Below are 25,057 nucleotides of genomic sequence, written 5' to 3'. Positions count from 1 at the left end.
CAGCTGAGATTTCACAGAGACTGACTTAATGACTAAGTTAACATAGAGAAAAGTGCCCCCTGGTCTTCCCAATACCAAAGTTGAGGGATGCTTCTAATCACCGGCTTCTAGAGAAATAAGACTTTGGGGCATGATGCTATTCCTCTTGCTAGGCACTGTGTCTGTTTGTCTAAATAATAAACAGCTTGTGCCTTTGAAAAAGGGAAGAAGGGCCGGGCTGGGGAGAAGCCTCGGTGGGAAAAACGTTCACCTTGCTATCATCCACACCCATACAAAGCTTAATGCAGTAACGCACATCTGTAATGAGAATCCTTAAAGGCTCATTGGTCAGGGAGCCTGGGGTTTACGGTCATGAATGAGGGACCTTATCTCAAAGAAGGTAGAAGGTGATGGCACCCAAAGTTGTCCTCTGACCTCTGCATACACACATGTGACCCCCCCTCCCCTCCGATTTGGAAACAAAAGGGGAGAAGACAACAATAAAAACCTGTCTAAACAGGACACTCAGGCCATGAACTCAATATTTGGTACTGACTATAAGTATGTGGTCAACATCTGGTGTAGACAGGAAACGGTGTCCCTATAGGGCTTACCTTATTTTGTTGCCACCGTCCTGGTTACAAACTGGCAAGAGGTCCAGTAGAACTTTGTAGAAGTACCTCAAGGTGAAGTCAATGCCCATCACGGCCACAGTGTGCCCAGAAGACAGCTGTGTACTTCATGGGAAAGAGGCCGAAGAGTAAGAGGCAGAGCAGACATTGTCTAGGGTCAGAAAGGCAAGCCCTCCCCATTTCCCGTGCCTATATCTGCTGAATGACTGACTGGAACATGAAGATGACTTGAGAGAAAATATTATTAACTCTTTGGTTACGGCTTTCTGAATAAGACCGGCATCAGACATGAACGGCTGTGGAATATGTCCAGCTCTTCCAACACCCACACATGCTCAGAGTGGTTTCAGTCAGAGGCCTGAGAGTGAGAGGTTGTAGGTCTGGCTGCCTAACACAAAATTTAACAAGATATGTATGTGGGTATGCACGCGTGTGTTTGTAGATGTATGTAGGGGCATGCTTGCCACAGCGTGTGTGCAGAAGAGGTTAGTTTTCTCCTTCCACCATGCAGTCCTGGCGATCAAAGCCTGTCAGTCAGGCTTGGCAGCAGGTGCCTTTACTCACTGGGCCATCTCATAAGCCTTACAGTTTCTTTCAGCAAACTTCTGGAAAAGGAACCTGAATGACTTCCTTTATTTCGGAACAGGTCTCACAGAGACTGAGCAATCACAGCAAGGCCACATAAAACTTACCAGGAGCCCTGAACAGTTTTCTTTCCACAACGCCATGACGGACTCACTCAAAGCACAGTTTCTATTTAAGAATGAGTCCTCCGCGCTGCCGGCCGGTCCACCCTCTAACCCATAACACCACTACTCTCAACAGAGGACGCGCTGCCGCTACAGCTAGGTGGTAAAGTCTGGTGCTACTCGCTCACTCTGTGGCAGTTATGGGGTCAAGTCCTGGCATAGCTGGTTTTATTTATGCTGTTCCTGGATGCTATTTGGCCTTTTAAAAGCTTTGGTTTTTCATGAAGATGGAGATGATAGTAATACCTTAAAAAAAAAATAAGCCTGCTATTGTAATTAAATCTGATAATGTTTGGTAAACTGCCTCACCAACAGATGGTAAACACCCGAAAGGCAGAAGTGACTCAGTGAAATACAGCAGGACTTGCCCAGAATGGACTGTTATTATATACCTGCCTGATTACCAAAGAAATACCAGGAGAAGAAAAATGACATCATTCTTAACTATTTCAGGACGGTCCCTTCCATCCCTCTCCATAGCACTGGGCTTTACATCTCGGGGCCAACTGCATGCTAGGCAGGTTCTCTATGAACTGAGAGACTGTCCCAGCCCTTTCTCATGGTAATCTTTATCTTCATGTGTATGTGTGTCTACATGTGGTATATGTGTGCATCGTATGTGTGGCTGGTATTCTTGAGGTCAGAAAAGGACATTGCACCCCCTGGAGCTGGTGCTAGCAACCAAATTGGGTCTTCTGCAAGACCAGCCAGTGCTCTTAACTGCAGAGCCATTTCTCTAGCTCCCTTTGGAGGGAGTCTCTGGAGGCTTTATCAGGTTAGGAACACCGAAGCTTGCGAGAGTGGGGCATTTTGGCGAGCATCATGGAGTCATTAGTGTATATATGGACAGAAACTCACTGCCTGATTCTAAAAGCATATTGTCTTAGTCATACGTCAGACCTGTAGGACTAGAAACAATTGTAAATTATTTAATTTCTGTGGAAGAAGCTAAGAAAGACTTGTAGATTGTATTCTATGAATGCAAAAAGTTAGCCTGGGTATGGTTAAAAGACCTAACTATGACCTTTTCCCCATATCTGGAGCAGCACCGAGTTGGCTCTTCTCGACAGTATCATGTGTCTGCTAACGTGGAAAGTACTGCTCAGGTGTCCTGGGATACGCTCATTCTACTTCTAAAGCTCCTCTGGGTGGCGGTTATCTGCTCAGTATGAATCACGAAGGAAGCAATAGTGTGCATCTTGCCCATAGAAGCCTAGCTTTGTATTTTATCTGAATTGCAACTAGGCGCACTGTTACCATAGCAACTCACAGGATTTTATAGAACTATCCAGCCAAATCTGCATTTCTAAACATAATGGACCAGGTTGATGGTAATACACATATGTGACTGTCATTGTTGAGTCACGTGACTAGGTTCTTTCTCTCCAGCAGTGTTATCCTATGGGATGGAAGTCCAGCTAGATTGGCAGGCCACTGGAAATGTTCATGAAAGAAGCAGACAGAGAGCTCCCATGAGTGACCGGCGAGCACTGAGTTAGAAAGCCCTTCCCAGCTCTCCACCAAAGCACGTCTGAAACTGGGGTAAGTGGGTGTGCTTTAGACAAAGGGAATATCCACATCGGCTTTCTTCTGACCAGTTTGAATGCCACACGTTCAAAGCCTAAAGAGCACAGCAATAAAATAACTGCTATTGTCTGAATCACTTCACCCTGTCAAGTTCAGTGCTAAGCATTTTCTGAGGTGTCACCTCGAATACCTTGCCCCTTTCCCTTGTTCCGGGCACTGTTCTGTGAGCCTTATTGTATTATTTAACTTAATCATTACAATAGTTATTTGAGATGGGCTCTAATGAGGAAACAAAAGCAAAAAAAGGATTTGTTTACCGTCACATAACTCATAAATATAGCAAATCTACTTTTACATATATGGGGGGGGGGAAAGTAGGTTCCAAAGCTGGCACCTTCGCCAAGCCCGTCTAGCAGTGCAAGTCATGCACGCACGCGCATGCATGTGTACATGTGTGTGTGTGTGTGTGTGTGTGCACGCGTGCATGTTGGTGTTCTGCTTAGCAACAGGAGAGGCTATTGGTGTGGCTCTCAGCTGTGATGAAGGAAACAGTCACAGCTCTAAATAGTTAAACTGCACTCAGCTAAGCAAAACCAGTCGCACAATGGGGGTCCGTGGGCTACACTGAGCAGGGCCAAGGCATATGCTTCCCCTGGCGGCTCTGTATTCACAGTGACTTCCGCTCTACGACGGAAGCTGTGGATTTCTGTGGCTGTTAAACAGGAAGCTCTCAAGTTGTCTTCGTTGGAAAAGTCAGGTGTTCCCAGCATTCTTCATTTGAACAGGCCTCATAAGGGCTGGCAAACAAGCCAGATTAAAATTCTTAGACTCATCTAATCCTCAACAAAAATGCTTACATGCGTACACATAATAGACTCACACACGGGCCTCGACCCACTCAACAGAAGCACACAACGGAAGGCAAGGCTGAGGGCCCCTGGCACGAGCTGACAGTGATGGTACCCCTCACTGCTAGCTTAGAAAGCCCAACCCAGGCCCCTTCTACTGTTGTCAAAGATGAGGTGGACTCTGTCCCTGGAAGAAACAGTCCGTGTCCTCTTCCTTCTCTAGACTGTATGTAGGGAACGTTGAGTGCAGGCGTGCCCACACCAGATGGCATGTCAGCAGAAACCCTGACGGTTGCACTCTGTGTGAGGGTTACTTGCTTATGTATGCAATCTGTGTTAGGGGAGAAGCGGACAATCAAACAGATACCACTGCGCACGAATCAGCATTTGATTGGCAGCAGGTATAGCTTTCCATAGAGACATAGGCCCGGTGCTGGAATTCCACCCGGCTCTGCTTCCCAATTATTATCTCAATGAACTTGTGGCAGGGGAATTCTAACTAGTACCAGTCATTTGATGAGTAACGAGCACCACTGAAAAGCAAGGAAAGCTGCTCTCCTCTAAATTCTGAGGCATCCTGCCAGCTATCAGTCAAAAACACGGTCTTTCTTGGTTGCTTTGAGAAAATAGCTGTTTGTATAACGGAGGGATTAAAGCAGTGCGCCTCCCCATCCAAACTTTCGCGAATGTTTGGAGAGTCGGAGCTGAGGCTTTACGTCATAGGAAACAACACATCCTAATATATGTCCCGTGGTACTGACATTAATCAGCTCTCCGGCAACATCGGGTTTTCAAAACTACCAAACAGAAAACCAAAGCAAACAACTCATGTCATTCTAAAGAGTCAGACACAAAGAGAACTCCAGATGCCCTAGTAACATCTTTCCTCATTAAAAAAAAAAAAATGCTCCTTTGCTTGCAAACGAAGCAATTCTAGTGATGAGAGCTGTCACGTTCCAGCAGGTACTTCTCCCTTTTACATGTGTTGGTATGTGACTGCAAAGGTTGGTGGGCTGGCTCGGTGGGCAAAAGCGATTGCCACCAAACCTGACGACCTCGTCCCCGGGACCTGCATGGTTAGAGACTCAATCCTCTCTTACCAGTTTTCCTCTGGCCTCCACGTGTGTCCTGTGCAAGCATGCGTGCCCATAAACACACGTTAGCTAGGTTAGTAAATGTAAGCTAAAAGATTTCACATGACTAAAAATGAATTAAAAAGTTACCTGGATGAGTGAATTGTGTGACTGATTGTCACAACATAGCCAGCTCCGCCAACATCTAGGTAAGGACCAGTCAAAGAAATCAGCCCTGGATTAGCTACCGCGTGAAGATACCTAAGAGAGACCCAAGAGAGACCATGTGATTTTAGGCATAAACCACTATAAGTTTTAAGGAGCAGTGAGTTTGTAGCTCTAAAATACTTTTTATAAACTGTGCTGGTATTTACGTTAAATACCCAGTAAATCTTGCTTAAATTTTTAAAAACGCTTTTATGTGTGTTTTTCCTGCTTATTATGTATGTGCACCATGTACATGCTTGGTGCCTGCAGAGGCCAGAAGAAGGTGCTGAATCCCCTGGAACTGGAGTTACAGATGTTTGTGAGCCGCCAGATGGGGCTGGGAATTGAACCTAGGTTTTCTGCAAGAACAACAGTGCTTTTAACCACCGAGCAATCTCCCTACATCTTACTTCGTTTTGCAGAGCTGGGTTTTTTTTTAATTTTTAAAATTTATTTATTTATTAAGGATTTCTGCCTCCTCCCTGCCACCGCTTCCCATTTCCCTCCCCCTCCTCCGATCAAGTCCCCCTCCCTCATCAGCTCAAAGACCAATCAGGGCTCCCTGCCCTGTGGGAAGTCCAAGGACCATCCACCTCCATCCAGGTCTAGTAAGGTGAACATCCAAACTGCCTAGGCTCCCCCAAAGCCAGTACGTGCAGTAAGATCAAAAACCCATTGCCATTGTTCTTGAGTTCTCAGTAGTCCTCATTGTCCGCTATGTTCAGCAAGTCCGGTTTTATCCCATGCTTTTTCAGACCCAGGCCAGCTGGCCTTGGTGGGTTCCCAAGAGAACATCCTCATTGTCTCAGTGTGTGGGTGCACCCCTCGTGGTCCTGAGTTCCTTGCTCGTGCTCTCTCTCCTTCTGCTCCTGATTTGGACCTTGAGATTTCAGTCCGGTGCTCCAATGTGGTTCTCTGTCTCTGGGGTTTTGAACTCATGGCTTACCCATGCTAGGCAAGCGCTCTGCTACTGAGCTGCAGACCCAGCTCAGAGTCTCGCCTTTCTGTCTGATTGTAGTACCAACACCAAGAGTTGAGAAACTGAGATTCCCTGGTCTAATGTGTTCGACTCTGAGCTGTTACTAAGACCTGTAGTGCAGACAGTTCAGAGGGGAATATAGAAAAGGACCAATGAAGGAAGAGAAATAAACAAACATAAAGAAACCATCCAGGACTATTATGGGTGGGCAGAGAGCTCAAAGAGCTGACTCCTGAGAATGAGTTGGTTGCCACCCAACACAGGATAAGAGATTCTGCTCTTGGCTTGTGCTGTCTCCCCCTATAGTGCCTGGCTAGCACTGGTGTAAAAATAACGCTTAGAAGTAAAAGAATATTCCTGAATTTACATGTGTTCATTCTCCATAGGTCATACATGATGCCATAATTACATGGAGTGAAAAAGTATTTCATTCAAGATGACCCTCCAGTTATGAGATAGAATCAAGCAAGACCTTAGGAGCCAAAATGGATAAATGCACATTATTTTACTCTCAAAATAGAGAGATAAGGGCACTGCAGTCAAAAAATAATACACAAACCTTTCTTAAGAAAACATACTGAAAATAATATACCCCCCTGAACGTGTCTTCTCCAGTGATGGCCCCAAATGGCTTTACTGTTATCATACCATGTCTCCCCAGGCCTAGAAGGAACTGGAACCTGAAGGCCCCCATAGACTCACCACTGTCTCCTAGTGGGATCAAATGCTTTGTCCATGAGGGAGCCAGGATAGATTCTGAGGACGCCATTGGGTGTTGCTATGTAACGGCGGACAATGTATGTGTTCAGGCTGCTCATTTCCATTTGTGTCATCCATTCATCTGTGACGTGGCTGGTCGCCATGACTTCATTCCTGACAGAGAACTAAGAGACAAAGGAAGACATTGCAGGGCCCCCTTAAAGAAAAAAACTCCCATGAAAAGAACGTGGGCTGCTGCCAGGGCTCCCCAAGGTTCCCTTGCAGAGAAGCCAAGCCCGGTAAAAACCTTTCCACAGCACATGGGTGCAACCAAACTTGGTGAAAACAAAAGTTCACAGAATAGAGTCAGGGGAGGTGCGGTGACTCAGTGGTTCACCTAGCTAGCCTGTCTTAGTTTAAGAAAATTCCTATGGTGAAGCATTTGGATGCACAAAGCCTCTATCTCATATTCATCTCGACAGACAGCAGAACACTTCTTTTCCAAGGGAAAAATGGAATGTGAGGTTTTCTCTGGTCTCTTCATCACACCCTCTAGTTGGAAACCCCCAATTTGCATATGAGACCTGAAGTAGATTCTTCCTGTGGCTCACTGGGCTCCTTAATCCATCAAAAGGGTCACAGCTGACTAATTTTCCCCAGGGCCCACACTGCCTTTTTGGCTCCTGGATGCAGAGGCCCAGATGCAAGCAGGGTTTGATACTTCAAAGATTCCTGGCCAGCAACTCCTCCCCACCCCCCTGGGTCTGTGGAAAGGGGCCCCCCAGAGATGTGGCCTCTGCCAGTACTTACTTTGAGTCCTGGGTTAGCAATGAGACGAGTGTTGTCACTGAGATAGGCCGTGTAATGCTCCACCATGCGCTTGGTCTCCGGCTGGCTGAGGTGCTCGTAGGGGGAGGAAAAGCTGCCGGCAGACAGCATGACAGTTGGACTTTCTGAAAGAGACCCCGACAAAGCCGGTCTCAGAACACAGAGGCTTCATCTGGGGCCCACACAAAAGCATCGCCCAGGCTCTGCCAACATGTCTGCTACGGTGGTTTAATGTCTTCCACAAGGACACAAAGAGCCTGACAATGAGAGCAAAGAAAAAAGGGAGGAAAAACACCCCCCACATTCTCTCCCTTCAGGGAGCTTATGGTCCTCTGAGTGGAGGAGGAGGGGGCTGTGCCCGGAGAGGCACAAATGCTGAAGCAGAAATCCGAAGACTCTAGCTCTGCCTGCTGTGGATTTCTTAGGACAGAGGGCAGAGCGCAAACATGGAGCCAGACTGGACAGACTCTGGGCTCCACCATTTTCTGGCTGTTTGTTGGGCAAGCATTTGACGTGGGGAACACTACTTTTGACGACAGTATCTCTAGTGTGATCTGAAGGGTGCTCTACGGGCATGTGCACAACCGCACACATCAGCAAATACGCATTAGCATTCACACCAGGACTGTTCTTCAGGCAGAAGGCAGAGGAAGTGTTGACATCAAGGCAACAACCAAATTAAAAAATTATTATCACAGGTGTCAGGCGAACGTGCCATGAGCAGAGCTTATAGTTTCTGAAAGACGATTTCTAACATGAAAACCCGTTTCCTATTTGAGGCAAAATCCCTGTGGTGAATCACAGTATCAAACAAGATTTTCTATTTAAAATGTCTGTCGTTCAACCTTACCCCATTTTTATTTTATTTCCTCTGAAAGGGGTCTCACGGTGAAGCCCTGGCTGGCCTGGAACTCTCTTTGTAGACCAGGCTAGCCTCAAAGTCACAGAGCTCACCTGCCTTTGCTTCCAGAGTCCTGAAAAGCATGGACCACTATACCAAGCCTCGCCACAGTTTAAGATGTGTCATAAGATACTATCACGTGACATAAAGCACATGATGATGCTCGATGACGTCATCATATCTCATTAAAATCTCTTCTGTGTGTAACTTCATTTGATAGCCCTCATACATGATGTCTCAGTTTCTTGCAACCTGGTGGGTAGTGGGTAAAACAACAGCAAACCAGTTTTGAGCTGAGGATATAGAAAGAGTCTTTGCCCTGTATGTGCCAGGTCCTGAGTCAACAGATAGAAAGGGCACATAATACCAAGAAGCAAACTAAACTGTAGGAAGAGCTTTCTGCCTAGAGAAAGGGAGTCTCTTCTAGAGAGCACAGCCTGCTGCGTGGTTTTGCCCTGCGCACCACATGGAGAGACAGTAGGGAGGCAAGAGCATTTCCAGTAAGGAGCCAGGACAGTCTCGCCACATAGTGACTTCACTTCCACCTCAAAGATGCAACGGGTTTGTTCTGGGGGAGAGTGGAGGTCATTTCATTTATTCGAAACTCCACCCATTGGGGACATTGGATTTCACTTTTCCCCCTTCAGCCCCAGGAAGCTACTTAAAGCACTTTAAGTGCATAGTCTCCTCCTCCTCCTCCTCTAGTTTGGTAAATACTTGCACCGAATGCAGGATGTCTTCTATGAGTCTTTAATCTTCCATCCCTCACCATTGTCTAAGTTTCCAATGTCTCCCCCAAAGACATAACTCCAGGATGATGTTTGCATCTAGAATTGTCAGTTAGAAACTGGCAGGAGGCCACTCTCAGAAACTGTTGCTTCGCATGATGTGACTTCTTTCTCAGGATATCTTCATAGGATGGCCTGGGAGATTGTGATTGCATTCATCTCAAGTAATCAAGGAGAGAGAGAGATACAAAGTAGAGAGGTGTGAAGGCTGACCCCACAACTCCCTGTTGATGTGTGTTCATAGACTCAGCGGTCCATTCCTGAAAGTGTGCCTGTGTGTGCAAAGGAAAAAGTCGGGTCGTGTGACCTGGACTTAGAGAGATTTGGATCTAACCAGAGAGAGCAGGCAGAAGGAATCGAGAAGAAAACAAAGTAAGACAAATACATTTCAGAGTTGAGAATGTCGCAAGAGGGCCGGGGTAAGACAAGTAGCGATGGTTCGGGGAGGGGGCCTTTCTTACAGAGACAGAGACTGGCTAGCATTTCAGAAAAGGTTGATGCAGTAAGACAGCTTGGGGGTAAAGGAGAGAAACCAGTACCATATGAGATGTAAACCTTTGCATCTAAGACGTAGACGTGCATGCTTATACATTTATACATACACACAAAGCTGCCTTAGGAAAAAAAATTTTTTCTTCCTCTTTTTGCACACCAAGAGATGGTATCTTTCCATCACACTCCCTCCTTCTTAGTTCTAGGGATGGAAGCCAGAGCCTCTGGGTGTGAGGCAAGTGTGTAATGTCTACTCCTGAGACCTCCGTGCCTCTTTGGAAGACAGTTGACACATATTTCATGCCTTGCGTCAGAACCCTCACCGTGAAGTCGGAGAGCAGCCACTTAAAATTCTCGTTTCTCATTCCTTTCTTGGTGCGTTTTAAGGGTCTTGTGTTCCTTTCACTGAAACTGAACAAGATTGTTCCTGCTGAACCTTCCGCATTGCCACAGGGCCCCATCACCCATGGGAGCAGTTTGGCAAGGTGGAAAGAGCTCCTTGGGAAAATGCGCACAGGCCCAAGGTCTGCCCATGCGACCTGCGATCAGCCACTCGGACTGTGTCTGAGTTAGCAAGTGTCACCCTGTCTGAGTACGCTCATGAGCGATGCTGTCCAACTGTAATATTAAAACAATGCCATCTGTAAATGTAATTAATTTTTTCCCTGATAGCCAGAAAAGGAAAATAAATTCTGATAGTACACTTATAGACTATTAAAAATATGACAGTTTCAGGATCTAATTAATATATAAAAATCTAGCATACATATGACATTTCCCATACATCTTGATGCTGCCCTAACCCCCTTTCAAGTGCCCAACAGCCAAGAGTAGCCAGTAGCTAACACTGGACAGTGTGGATATGAGGAAGTTTGGAAATGAAATTTAATATGTGGGCTGGAGCTTCTTTCTCACCAACTACCTTGACCTCGACCCCCGTTCTCGCCATCTCAGGATAGCGCTTCATCTCTGCCTGCAGTTCTGTGCATCTTGTTGGCCCAGAACTTAGAAGTCTTGCTCTTCAGTACAGCATTTCGTGAAAATGTAAAGACGTATGCTCCCTTTCATAGGAAACAGAGACTATAAACCCCAAAGCCCAAATCAAAGCAAATAAACAAATGCAAGACACAGCCTTTTCTGATTAACATCACAGGCTTTCTCTAAATTGTTGACATTTTTGAAATGTGCCACAGAAAAGATCACTTAGCCTCGCCTGGTCTTTTGATCTAAGATCCAGGAAGGACTTTTGAGAGAGGAATGTGAAGAAGGAACTCAATTCCAGGGTTCACATTTGGAACCCAGAGATGGAGACTCTGACTTCATCTCCTTCCAGCCTGTGTCCCTCTGCTCGGTTGCTAACTGCAGTGATCATCCACTTTTTTGAATCCTAAGTGTTTTCAAGAGGGAAAAAGAAGGTAGCTGTTGATCTAAACAGCGCGCAGCCTGTCGGGTACTGACTACATAGGCTACAAAGGCCTCCTGTGTATCTGGCACACATCAGCATGGCCAACCAAGTGGGTATGACTTAAATATCAGCTTGGCCAACAGGTATACATGGAACATTCACTAGCTCTAATCATCAGGGAAATGCAGATCAAAACCACAATGCAGCATCACTTGACCCCCCCCCCCCCCCCCCAAAAATTTTTTTTTTTTTTTTTTTTTTTTTTTTCGAGACAGGGTTTCTCTGTGGCTTTGGAGCCTGTCCTGGAACTAGCTCTGTATACCAGGCTGGTCTCGAACCCATAGAGATCCGCCTGCCTCTGCCTCCCGAGTGCTGGGATTAAAGGCGTGCGCCACCACCGCCCGGCCAGAATGACTCTTATGCAAAGACGAAGCATAATGCTTTTTGATGAAGGTGTGGGAAAAAAAAGGGAAACCTTGTATACCATTGGTGGAAATGTAAGTTAGTACAGTAAGCCAGTGTGGAAAACACTCTTGAGGTTCCTTAAGAAAGTAAAACTAGGATTATCATGCTGTTTAGCAATTCCACTCCCATATTCAAAGGAATGATGTCAAGCCATAGAAGAGACATTTGGTACCCCATGCTCAGTGTGGCACGATTCAAAACAGCCCCAAACATAAACAACCCAAGTGTCAACTAAGAATTAAGAAAACATGGTACAGAAATATAAGGTAATAGTCTACACCCATAAACTACTGAAGTCTTGTATAGAATTGGAAGTCATTATGTTAAATGAAATAAGCCAGGCAGAGAAGGAAAAATATGACATGATCTCCCTCAGGTGGCATCTGAGAAGCTGAAGCTGAAAGTAGAATGGTACCCATAGCCTCGTGAGTGTGGGGAGACTGGGAAGTAATGGTCAACAATGTCAGATTGAGCACGAGGCACTGGTGAGCCACGCACATGGTGGAGTGATGCACTGGAAGGAAAGGTTCTGGAAACAATTTCCATGAGTTTTTTCATGGGTGGCTGAGGAGACAAGTACGTTTAAGCCGGTTCAGACATTATACGATGTACAGGTATGTATGAAATACTAAATGGCACTCATTAACATCTAAATTTTTTTTAAAGTTTTTATGTGTCACAAATAAAATCTAGGAACACTATAAAAGCAGAAAATAAAGTAGAAAATAAAGACACAACAGTAACAAAGAACAAGAAATTAGCAGGAAATAGTAGCAAATACAGAAAGCACTAATCCAACTATATACACAATCACTTTAAAGATCAACAGTTTATATAAATCCATTAAAAATAAAGACTAACTAAGCATGGTGGCACACACCCATAATTCCAGCACCTGGAAGGCTAAGGCATGAAGAAAGTGAGTTTGAGACCACCCTGAAGTATATAGTGTTACTTATGTAAAACTAACAATCAGCATAAAACAACAAAGGTTGCCAAAGATGGGTACAAAACCTACACTATAAGTTTGTCTACAAGAAACTTGCTTACTCTATAAAGATATACAGAAACTAGAAATAAGCTGGTAGACAGTGGAGTTGCACATTAATTTCAGAAGAAACTGACTTCAAAGCATCCAAGCTGTGTTACTTTCTTTACCTTAGTCTGAGGGAATTATTTTTCTTTTGGTAAATCCAAATGTCTTCCTTTACCACAGACCAACCAAGGCACTGAACACTAAACGCCTGGTTCATTGCAATAAACCCCACCAGCAGCCTTTGGAGATGCTGCCTACGGCAAAACCCTTGGGAGGCAGGGTGCTGTGGAAGATTAAGTTATCAGTGCCTTCAGTAGATTCCTTTATGTCCCTCTTACTATTTTCAACACCCTTCACCCCACACCTGCTCATCCTCTTATCTGTGGCTGTCCTTTCCTGGTAGGACACCTCACTGTGGCCTCTGGACAACCAAAACATGCCTAGCACTGGCTGCAGGCTGAGAGGGGCTGAGGGCAACAAAAACCGAACTCTTCCTTTGTCTGTGGTCCATGTTGGGCCATGGCCACTCCGAGCCTGAGACCACGGAGGCTGGAGCATCATCCGGAGTCAACTTTGTTCTGTCTTTCCTCCCTGTTGACTGTCTTCCCCTCTTCCCAGGTCTCTTATCTATAAATCACCAGCATAGAAATTCTCACCTCAGCCTCTTCTAGGCAACTCGACCAAGGCAAGGAATACAACTGCTTCACAAAGTATATTTTGTTGTTATTATTATTGCTACTATTATTTTCTTGAGACAGGTTCCCACCCAATAGCCCAGGCTGTCTGGAAACTCACCACGCAGCTCATGCTGGCCTTCAACCCACAGCCTAACGACTACCGGAACTGTGGGTGTGAACGACTGTACCTGGCTGCTTCACATTCTCTAGAACAGCGAATATGAAGTATTTGGGGCTGAACAGAGCAGGAATCAGACAGATGTTTCTGAAGAACTCTTTGATTAAGACCATGCAGAAAGCCTGTGGGCTTTACCTAGGGTTGCCAGCTGCTTGAAGTGGAGGCAAGCGCTTGGTTGGCCCAGGAGATCTAGTCGGTGGTACAGCAGCTTGCTGCTGGGCACGGTGTTAAGGTTTTTCAATTGTTTGACAGGTATTTCCGGTTGTATCACCACAATACACAGAATGAAGGAAGTGTCCTGTACCTGTAAAGGAAAAAAAAATTTCAGCAGGGAATTCCTAACACAGAAAATGAAGGTTCCATTGCAAACATTAGTTTCTGATGTCTGGCTTCTCTCTGGGAAGGTGTTAATGCAATGTCAGATGAACTCGCATGAATGATATAAGGGTTTACCAGAGATCTTTCTGTTTTTCTTTCTTGTGGAAAGGAGTTTGTGTGTAACACAACATCCTACAGCTAATGAGTGACCAAATAAGAGCCCCCGGGGAACTGTGACCCTGGTTTGTCATGTTTAGATAGGCTAACAGACAGGCGCAAGCGTGTGAGTGTGAGCGTGTGTGTATGTGTGTGTGTGTATACAGTGTTTATTTCTACTCTGGCTTGAAATGCATTTAAAATGCACAAGCGGAGCCTGGGGTGTGGCTCACTGACTAGTCTGCCCTAGGTATATCCCCTAGCCTTAGGAGAAAAAAAAAGCATTATTGGTTTTTATAGAAGCATTCTGGGAGTTGACCGTTCTAAATCAATTGTGAGTTCTCACTGAGAGAAGGGCTCAGGAGCAGTCATTACAAAATATAGTGATTCTTTTTATGTTTTAATAAATAAAGCTTGTCTGAAGATAAGCAGGTAAAACTAAACCACTAGGGGCCAGGCAGTGGTGGTACACACCTTTAATCCCAGGATTTGGGAGACAGAGGCAGGTGGCTCTCTTGTGAATTCAAGGTCACCCTAGGCTACACTAAATCAGTATAGAAACAGATCCAGGTGGTGGTGGTTCACACCTTTAATCCCAGTACTAGGGAGTCACACACCTTTGATCCCAGCACTAGGGGGGAATATACAGAGGCTCAGGCTTCAGTCTACAATCGTTTTCTCTAGAGGTTGGCTGTTTTGCTTTTCTGATCTTCAGCCTGAACCCCGACACCTGTCTCTGGGCTTTTATTATTCTTGCTACAACAAAATCCAGCATATTTACTTCATCACCAACAAAAACTGTCTCCCCTGCCCCCAGGTTTGAAATGAGCACCATCACTGTTTAAACTCACAGGAAACACCAATTCTATGATATTCTTGCCCAGTCTATCTGGGTCAACATTTTTGTTCCAGGATAGGCAGGCGCTGTTGTAGTCTACCACAATAAACTCTATGTACTTCCAGAACTGCTTTCTCTTAGGAATGGGTGTTTGAACAAAATTTAGTGAGGAAAATGTCTTCCCAAGCATCACAAGCCAGTGACTGACTTACCACCAACAGTGGTGGCCCCATCATACTAGAATGGAGCAATAAAATGCCTGTTATCTCCAGATGCCTCTGTAAGATCACAATGCAACTCATGATTCATGGTGCCGCCTGGGTGAGGTCACCTAGCGTGCTGTCTGTCGGCCACATAAATGTGCAGCACAGACTATCAGCTGCAGCACTGCAAGGAAGAACTGCATTACACTTTATGTCTTCTCTCTACCATAAATTTAATTATTATTTTAGGCTATATATTTCTACCTATACAAATACTTACTGAAAAACAGTGTGCTGAGTTATTCTGGCATCAGCCACATATAGAAATATGTGTATACCCTGCACTTCGATTGCATCAAGCATCTGGGTATAGTTGACTGACCCATAGTATTGAGGCTTGTGTATGTCAATGACATTCACACACAATGATGTCGTGATGTTTTTCTTGGGCTGTCATTAAACAGTGCATAAGAGTCTAAGTCTGATATATTGCAAGGTGCAAAGAGCCTGTTTATTATTACTAGAGTGTGCGTGTGTGTGTGTGTGCTCACGTGCACGTGCATGGTGTATGCATGCCTTCAAGAGTGTGAGACTGTGCTCGCAGGCATATGTAAAGATCAGAGGTTGCTGACTTTGGAATGCCTTCCTCTGTCACTTCTCTAATTCTTGAGACAGGATCTCTCAGTGACCTTGAAGCTTACTGATTTGAAACTAGCTTGCCTAGAAGCCTCTGGGTGTTCTCCTGTCTCCCACAGTGCTGGGGTTAGTGCTGGATTCCAACTCAAGACATCCTTGTTACACAACAAGCGCTTTCCCACCTCTCCTGGACAGAAACATTGACCCAGGTAGATTTGGTGTGCCACCACACCTGGCTGACAGATGGCTCAACCCCAAAGTGTCCATTTAAAAGATGGCTTGTAGATTAATCAGAGAGCGAGACAGCTACATCAAAACTAAAAATCAATGCTGCCTTATAAAAAGGGCTCCGATGATGTAGGGATGGAGAAATTTTAAACCAGGCAGGTTAGAGTTAAATTAAACTCAGGGTCTGTGAGAACGGCTTCAGAATCTTTAAACAGAAGCAATTTACATCTTCCTGGAATTGCTTTCAAGTACGGCTGGCAAACATCCTCAATTAGATTAGCAAATTTAATCCTCTTCCCTCATGCCCTGAATTAGAAAGTTGGTGGCGTGTTCTGAATGGCATCCACTCTTTCCTCACTGCTTAGTCTGACATAGGCGTCCTTGAAGTTGAGCTTTTCTGATGCTGCAAGTTCCACTGACCCAAAAAAGGGAACCCTATCGGAATAACTGGAACCTAACTTTATAGACTGTAGCTTATTCAGTAAGAGAAAAATACCCAAGTTCCAAAAGTAGCTGGTTAACTATGAACAGCCATCTCTTTCAAAGAGCTAACTTAATCTCAAGTTATATTCAGACAAATTCGGTAAAAGAATTCATCACTCTGCCATGTCTGTGGATGCTAAGCTGTTTGACTAGATTTTTTTCAGTAACTGCTGCTTTTCTTAGATTAGTAGAATGATCCATTTTACCCCCTTGGGACAAGGTGAATAGCTAAACCCCCAACCCAAATAAAGAAGCTTAGGGATATTTTTCCTCACTGCTGGGTCAAAGCTTCATTTGCTTTGAATCTCATTCCCTTCTTAGTTTTTCACCTGTTGTGACAAATTTAGCTCTCAGAGAGGCGATGCATCTCCTTGATGTGATTGCCTGAATTATAGAACTTAGGATACAGCTTAGGATTTACCAACATGGAAAGAGAAATTCTTTCCAAAAAAAAACCGTTGACACCGAGTTCTCTTTACCACCCAAAGGCCACAACAGACGCTGGCATTTCTTTCGAAAATATCAACAATTATTAATGCAGATAGCATTCAGGATGTAACTTAAAAGCTTTTTATCAGCATGTACTACAAAATATGCTAGAAGAAAGGAATCTCTGAATTCAAACACCAAAGTCTGGTTTTATGTTGAATATTTAAGTGTGTGTGTGTGTGTGTGTGGGGGGGGGTTATTCGCAGGTGAGTTACAAGCAGTTGCAAGCAGCCCAGAATGGATGCTGGGAATTATACTTAATTAATACCTAATTAAAATTAGGTCATTTTCAAGTGGTGTTCCTGCTCTCACCTGCTGAGCCATCTCTCTACCTGTTTATCACTTCCTTTTTAAAAAAGAAGATTTATGTATTATGTATACCGTGTTCTGTCTGCATGTATGTCTGCACACCAGAAGAGGGCACTAGACCTCATTATAGAAGTTGTGAGCCACAGTGTGGTTCCTGGGGATTGAACTCAGAACCCCTGGAAGAGCAGCCAGTGCTCTTAGCCTCTGAGCCATCTCTCCAGCCCCCTGTACCACTCTTATTTATCCGTCTTACGTGCACGAAATGACCAACGAGGAGTTCTTAAAGGAACAAATGGACAACAGACTGAGCATCAGACACCTCCATCTAGCAAGCCTGACTGCATTTTTAAGTTCAGTAATTAAAATTTGGGGATAAAAATGAACACCCATCCTTTTGGTTATAGAACCTTGGGTCTTGTAACAATACCGTTTTGCCATGTTGAGAGAGGAAAGGAGAGAAACACGAGTGTTGTCCTCTGTTTCTCTATGATCCTGAGGCCCAGTGTCTGAGCAGGGCTCATAGCACAAAGCAGCCCTGAGTGCCCTAGTCATGGCTATACTGCCAGTCCACTTGTGCTGAGGATAGACACCCCAAACTCTAACCTAAGGCCTCATTTCTGTGGAGCATCTCAGAGGGCATTTATGTTTTTATATCTTTCTTTTAAACTCCTAATTTCCACAATCTGTGTTCAAATTATAAAACAACGACAATAAAAAAGAAGAGCAAACAAACTGCTGGGATGATCTATATTTTAAAATAATGAGCTCAGTAGCTAGCTCACATGTCCCGTGATGCCCCGTGGGCTATCCTGGTGGAGATAGAGAACTGGCTTGCCCAAGTAGTCCTTGGGCCATCTTGTGCCCACACATGTACAAATAGGTAAACGAAGGTTAAAAAAAAAAATCATTTAAAGAGCTTTGGTCTATCTATGTGAACCCACACAGTCAATAATGCACTTCTTGCATGTGTACACAGAGAGACTTGTTTGTGCAGAAAAAATTCTGGAAACGGGTTGAAGTGGTTACTGATGGGAAATGGGTCAAGGGCAGGAAGGAGCGGGTCTGTTTTCTCCCCTTTATATCCTTTTATATGATTTGATCTCTTTGTCATGAACAATTAACTGGTTTTAGAAACAAGAAAGGGGGAAAAATATGAACCATCTGTGGAATGTCTTCTTTCCCAGTCCCTTCAAATCGGACCAGTCACATAGTCTGACCCAGGTTCTCCAGGGTTGCCGGGAGAAGAGCATTGAACTAGACTTCAGGGGCCGCCAGATCCAAACGACTCCCTTCTACTCACCATCTTCCAGGCGTAGCTCACGTTGTAGGCCTCCTTTCTAGTCTCCCTCAGCTTGTTTATGTGCCAAGACAGAGACGAGTTCACAGGGACCGTGATAATCCGGCTGCCTAGAGGGAGGCTGTGTGGAAAACCAGAATTAAACGCCTCGGGCGAGAAAGAAAAACTAAGCACTTAATTAAAGGCAAGCGAGAAGCTGTGCGTCAGTGGCCACCCCCTGCTCCTGAACAGCACAGAAACTCATCCCCTTTGAAAGCCATGATGTGAGATTTTTCAGCTGTGGGAACGCGCTACTTCAACTCTACCTTAAACGCCATCCTTCGCCTCTCCCCTGCCCCCAAAGTTAATTCTTTCCAGAGACTGACTTGTCTCAAATCACTCACTTATTAATTTTCAACCAATGGGCACAAAGATTCATTTCTCCATAGGTTACCATCTGGCAAAATAACATATCACAGTTGGAAAACATCCAATCTGTCTTTATCTTGAGAGCGCGGCACAAACCGTGCTGCCGGACACGACACTGACAACCTATTTACCGGTCCTCACCTCAACCTTTTATTTTGCTAACACGTCTCAGTTTGGTCTACGCAGAGTGCTTTCAGGACGTGAGTTAACACACGCCTTATTTTACAATTAAACTCAATGGAAAGGTAGAATTTGATTGACAAAACATTGCCTCCAAATAATTTTGAGAGGCTTTCCCTATTATAACAAGCAATCAAAATCCTGGCTATCCTTCTTTAAAAACTGTTTTGTAATTTAATTTTATTGTTATTGTGTATGTATTCACAATGTGTATGCGTGTGTATGCGTGTGTGTGTGTGTGTGTGTGGTTACCATGGTGCAGGCATGTAGATCAGAGGTCAACTATGGAGTCAGTTCTCTCCTATTTTTACGTGATTTTTGGGGATCAAACTTGGATTGCCAAACCTGCATTGGTAAGTACTTTTGCCTACGGAGCCACCTCCCAGCCCTTGGCTCCTACCAGTATGCAACTTACTCAGAAAATTTTTGGTAACAAGAAAATAACTTGTATGCTAGTCTTATATTCTATGGCAAACACTCACATTTGATTGCAAAAGGTCCCCCTCTCAAAACACATAAAATCCTGTAACCCTCACCTCTTTCTTACCTTAGGATATTTTGCCGAACCAATTCAAACTTGGGGATATTTTCGTAGTGTATGATGTCGGTATGGAGGGGGGGTTCTGAGAGTAAGTATGGCCTGGTAAGAGACGGATGCATAAGTGTATACCCTGAAATCACAGAACAAGACATGTCAGGAGGAAGATGCCGGCTGCTGGTTCTAAGCAACGTGCCCATTACTGGTCTGAACTGTGGACTGTCTGGGATGGCTGCCCAGTGCTCAAAACCTAATCTGTACCTTAGCAGTCCAATAAAACCTCAACCGTTTTATGTGAGCTCTCATAAAACTCCTGAAGTGTTGAAAGAGCTCTTAAATTACTGAACATATGTCTAATTGAGGCTATTTAGGTGGCATTCGGTTTTCTGGTTTTGGTTTTATTAAATGTTATTAAATGTTATATATAAACCTTCCTGCCAGGGAATCTAAAGATAAGGATACTAACAAAAAGTGATTTAAACCCCATTCTAGGCATTATTCACCCCCAAATCTAACTTCTTGATGTTATTAAAAACCTACAATCTCACAACCCAGCATAGTGTGAGCTCATGCACTGTGAATTCGCTCTGCCATCTCCATGATCCATTTCCACTGCCCCATGAGCCTAGTGGCATAACTTCCCTGAAAACTGTCTTTATTTTACTTTATTAGTACAAAAATATCCACAGACTATGTTTTTTTAAGTTGCAAAAGAAAATGTTCTTTCTTACCTTTGTCATCTATGAGAAAAGTATAGGAAGCCAAAGAGTCTTGGTAATACGTCACGTCTTCAAGAATGTAAGCCAGATTCACGTCCACACCTACGATCCCCAGGAGGAGGTTTCCAAAGTAACAGGGTTTACTCACAGTCATGATCAAACCTGTGGGTTAAAAACCAGAACCAAAGGATAGCACGGAAACACTGGACCAAGGCTGGGGCCGTGCTCAGGGGAAGCATGAGGGCTGATAGTGGTCTCAAGCTCTGTGATCCAGGTCCTGACCACTGCCCTTGCAGCTTGTATGGAAAGTGAGACAAAGGAAGGGAAGAGGGTCCTTTGGGATGGCGTAGTTAATTTAAACAGGGGTCATCTCCCTGGCCTCTCCCCCAGCACCTCCAACCTTCCTATCTAAGCCACAATATGTGCTGTGGTAGTTTGAATGTAACTGGCCCTCATAATTTCTTAGGGAGTGGCAACTATTAGGAGGTGTGGCTTTGCTGGAGTGGGTGTGACCTTGTGGGAGGAAGTGTGGGGGTGGGCTTTGAGATTTTCTATGCTCAGTGTCTCAGTTCACTTCCTGTTGCCACCATGCTTGCTGTTATGATGATAATGGATTAAACCTTTGAAAATGTTTCCCTTTGGAAGAGTAGCCATGGCCATGGTGTCTCTTCCCAACAACAGGAACCCTAACTGACACACTTGGGATCAACAGAGAACAGTACAGTGCCAAATCTGTGTGAATGGGAAGACTCAGCAGCATGTCAAAAAAAAAAAAATGAAAACAAACAACAAACAAACGAACCCACTGGATAAGGAGTCTGAAGAATTGAGTTGCATTCCAGCTGTACTCCTTTTGTACATACATGTGACACTGGACATAATATCCATCACCCGCCCATGCTGACAGGATATGGAGGAAAGGACCTGTTTTACTGATTTCTAGGGGATGCTGGACCAAGACATTTGGGGAAAGGGATTTTTAAAAAACAGAATCATTACAACTCAACAATGTATCGAAAACCCTGAAGGGGGGGGGAGTTAGAAAGGCACAGAAACTGATCACGTGGAACTCTGAGTAGTTGAAATAAATGAAATTTCCATAGGAATGTCTTTCTATCCATGGAGGCCAGGGCCCACGCTGTAGACTTTGTCAGCCATATCCTCTCAGATACCCACTCTTTCCTACTTCCTTTCCAGAAACAAATGTTCAAACTATACCTAGCTCACAGGATGCATGAAACAACAGGATGATTAGGGAGAGGGAAGAACACGCAGGAGGACAGTATCCAGGAGAGTCAGGGTGTGGAGTGGAGCACATGGGCACCAAACTGTCCTGCCTCCACCGCGAGGCAGAAAAAGTCACGCTGCCTCAACTGATGGCTTCATGAAGCTGAGACAAGGCAATGGTGTTGATCTCTAGCCATGCTGCAATCTCGGAACTCTACAGAAATCCCAAAATGTAAGAAGGACGTGCTTTTCTCTGTCTTGTTATACTTTCCTGTACCTGGAAGCATGTTCACTCTCCGGGGGCCTATCACAAATCCCTTCTAGAACATTTTGGGAAAGGATTTGGAAACTCTTGAAGGTGTCTATGAAAAAGAATGGACTGCTATACGGAGAACTGTGGGTGGTGACGATATTCCAGGTATGTTGGATTGCTGCGGTTGCAGAGACCAATTACCTGGATCAGCAGGAAGAAGGAGACACGACCCTGGAAGAATTTGTAAAAAGTCATTCATTCCATAGGGGTAGGAGGTCTCTTCTGATCTTCCCAGTACCCTCGACTCAGTTCACATTAAAAATGCTTCTCAGCAACAACAGATATTGAACACCAAGCTGGCCTGGGTCTGAAAAAGCATGGGATAAAACTGGACTTGTTGAACATAGTGGACAATGAGGACTACTGAGAACTCAAGAACAATGGCATTGGGTTTCTGATCCTACTGCATGTACTGGCTTTGTAGGAGCCTAGGCAGTTTGGATGCTCAACTTACTAGACCTGGATGGAGGTGGGGGTTCCTTGGACTTCCCACAGGTCAGGGAACCCTGATTGCTCTTCGGGCTGATGAGGGAGGGGGACTTGATTGGGGGAGGGGGAGGGAAATGGGAGGCGGTGGCGGGGAAAAGACGGAAATCTTTAATAAATAAATAAATTAAAAAAAAGAAGTTAATAATGAGTAAAATGATCCAATTTTATTCTTTGTTCTTTAAGTTTTCATCTTGTATACATGGATTTTCTATTAAAATGAAATTCAATTGAAAAAAAAAACCAGTCTTGACTGTGCACTTCACAGGAGGTTTGGGTTCAGGCCTCCTTGGACAAAAGGGTTATGTATGGTAGAAGCAGCATCATGAGGGCTAGCTTAGAGACAAAGGTCCCAACATAGGTCTTATTCCCTGGGCTTTTGTCTAAGATGCAAGTCATTTTCATAGACTAGTAAAGATCAACAGCAATGCTCCATGACCGAGATGCAAAAGTATTCTAACCTCTCCGGCTATGATGAAAAAAAACTGTCTTAAAAAGGAGCCTCATCACCAACTCTAGCAGGACTGGGAAGGAACCAGCATAGGACCAAACTGGTCCCTCTGAATGTGGGTGACAGTTGCATGGCTGAGGCAGACTGAGGAGCCACTGGCAGTGGCACCAGGATTTATTCCTAGTGCTTGCACTGGCTTTTTGGGAACCTATTCTGTTTGGATGGATACCTTGCTCAGCCTAGATATAGTAGGGAGGGCCTTGAACATTCTCCAAAGCAATGTGCCTTCCCCTCTCCGAGGAGTGAATGGGGGCTGGGAGGTTAGGTGGAGGGAATGAGAGGGGAGGGAATGGGAACTTGGATTGATATGTATAATGAATAATGACAGTTTGTTTTCTTTTTTACAAAAACAAATTAAAGAAAAAAATGAGCCTCAAATTTACTTTTCCATTATTAGCTTGTACAGGAGACTCTTTGTATTAAATCAATTAGTTACCAATTAATTGGTCCGTGTGTGCATGTGTGTGTTTGGGTGTTTGTACACGTGTGTACACATGTTCTCACTCAGAAGTCAAGGGTAATGTCAGGTATCTTTCTCAGTTCCACAACTGAGACAAGGTCTTTCACAGAACTGGGAGCTCACCAATTCGGCTAGATTAGTTGGCTGGGGGCACTTGGAGCTCACCAATTTGGCTAGATTAGCTGGCCAGGGAGATGCTTGTCTCTGTTCGCACCAGCACCAAGGTTATAGATTCGATTTCACATTCGGGCATTGTACATGAGTTCGAGGGGACCTGAACTCAGGTAAGCACTTTGCTGGGTCATTTCCCAGCCTCTGGATAGAAGACTCTGGATCCCAAAGTGGCAAATGAAATATGTTAAGCTATGCTCACAATGACAGAATCTCCAAACACTACCCTCTCTACCTGAACCTCAAACATATAGGTAAGGTTTTTTTTAAAAAACAGAAATGTATGTTCAGCAAATACATACATATATTGCACCCCCCCATACCCCATGATATTCATCAAATGATAGTCGGTCTACAGTGGTTTTTCAGTTAGAGTTGCATTGATTTCTCTACATTCAGGTTCTTGAGTCATGGAGTCAGATGAGTCACCTAGTAAGTTGTAGGAGCTGAAAGCAAGACAGAAGTGACAGAAGTGACACACTGGTACGGAAATCCACCAGATGTGCAAACCAATGACTGACATCCACTGTACAGGCTTCATGAAATGAGACCCGCAGATTCACATCTGGATGACATCAACAAGCAGGTGGCTCAAGATTTTCATGGAAGGTGCAGATTTCAGGAGGGGCCCCCACTCTACCTGCTTGGCATTAGTAAGCTAATTGACTTATCTCACTGAGTTCTTAAAGAATTGCATGTCCACATCTGTCTTTATTCCTTTCACACAGCGCATAATGAACAGGATTTCTTGATGGTCACTTATCAGCAAAATTTTACTGAGGGGGTTTGGGTACCTTGCCCCCCTTGGCTGGCATACACACACACACACACACACACACACACACACACACACACACACGCACTTAAGTTTCTGTCACTATCAAGAGGACTAGCCTACCTATGGGTTGTGACCCCCTTAAGGGTTGAATGACCCTTTGACAGGGGTCACCTAAGACCATTGGAAGACATAGATATTCACATTGTGATTCTTAACAGCAAAATTACAGTTATGAAGTAGCAACAAAAATAATTTTATGGTTGGGGTGCCCACAACATGGGGAGCTGTAGTATTCGCAGTATCAGGAAGGTTGAGAAGCACTGCCCTAGACTATACACATGTGTGGACCCATTCAGAATGAAAAAGGAGGGTTCAACAGAAACACCAGACCCAGGTTCGGGATGCCATCTGTCTGCTTAGTGATTATCTGCCTCTTCCAACCTTCTTCATCAAGAATGTGGGAGGAAGGCGGAGTAAGAAAATGAAGAATAAGCCAAGTGTGGTGGTGCACACCTTTAATCCTAGTACTCAGGAGGCAGAGGCAGGCGGATCTCTGAGTTTAAGGGTACCTGGTCTACAGAGCAAGTTTTAAGACAGGCAGGGACACATAGAGAAACCCTTATTCGGAAAAAAGAAAGAAGGGATAAAGGGGAGAGAGAGAAGAGAGAAACCGGGCCTGGAAAGATGGCTCAGTGGTTAAAAGTACTTGTTCTTGCAGAGGACCCAGGTTCAAGTCTCAACAATCACATGGCGACTCACAATAAAGTTTATCACTCTAGTTCCAGAATGTTCATTCTGTAGACATGCATGCAGCCAAAAACACTCATAGAAATAAAATCTTTAGGG

At 44.5% G+C, this 25,057-nt stretch overlaps 1 protein-coding gene across 1 annotated transcript in view; it reads right to left on the bottom strand.

The window, feature by feature from the left end:
* Cachd1 (cache domain containing 1) overlaps nucleotides 1-25,057 on the bottom strand; it is a 230,692-nt gene that overhangs the window by 20,860 nt on the left and 184,775 nt on the right. The window contains exons 10-17 of the mRNA XM_005353462.2: nucleotides 20,278-20,427; nucleotides 19,556-19,679; nucleotides 18,424-18,541; nucleotides 13,599-13,767; nucleotides 7,504-7,646; nucleotides 6,697-6,878; nucleotides 4,959-5,069; nucleotides 594-716 (exon numbers count right to left, since the gene is read on the bottom strand). Of these exons, the coding sequence (XP_005353519.1) occupies nucleotides 594-716; nucleotides 4,959-5,069; nucleotides 6,697-6,878; nucleotides 7,504-7,646; nucleotides 13,599-13,767; nucleotides 18,424-18,541; nucleotides 19,556-19,679; nucleotides 20,278-20,427 (1,120 nt within the window). The remainder of the gene's footprint in view (nucleotides 1-593; nucleotides 717-4,958; nucleotides 5,070-6,696; nucleotides 6,879-7,503; nucleotides 7,647-13,598; nucleotides 13,768-18,423; nucleotides 18,542-19,555; nucleotides 19,680-20,277; nucleotides 20,428-25,057) is intronic.

This window comes from Microtus ochrogaster, chromosome 10, assembly GCF_000317375.1.
Source record: "Microtus ochrogaster isolate Prairie Vole_2 chromosome 10, MicOch1.0, whole genome shotgun sequence".
NCBI lineage: Eukaryota > Metazoa > Chordata > Mammalia > Rodentia > Cricetidae > Microtus > Microtus ochrogaster.
This window is presented reverse-complemented; position numbering and strand designations above follow the sequence as displayed.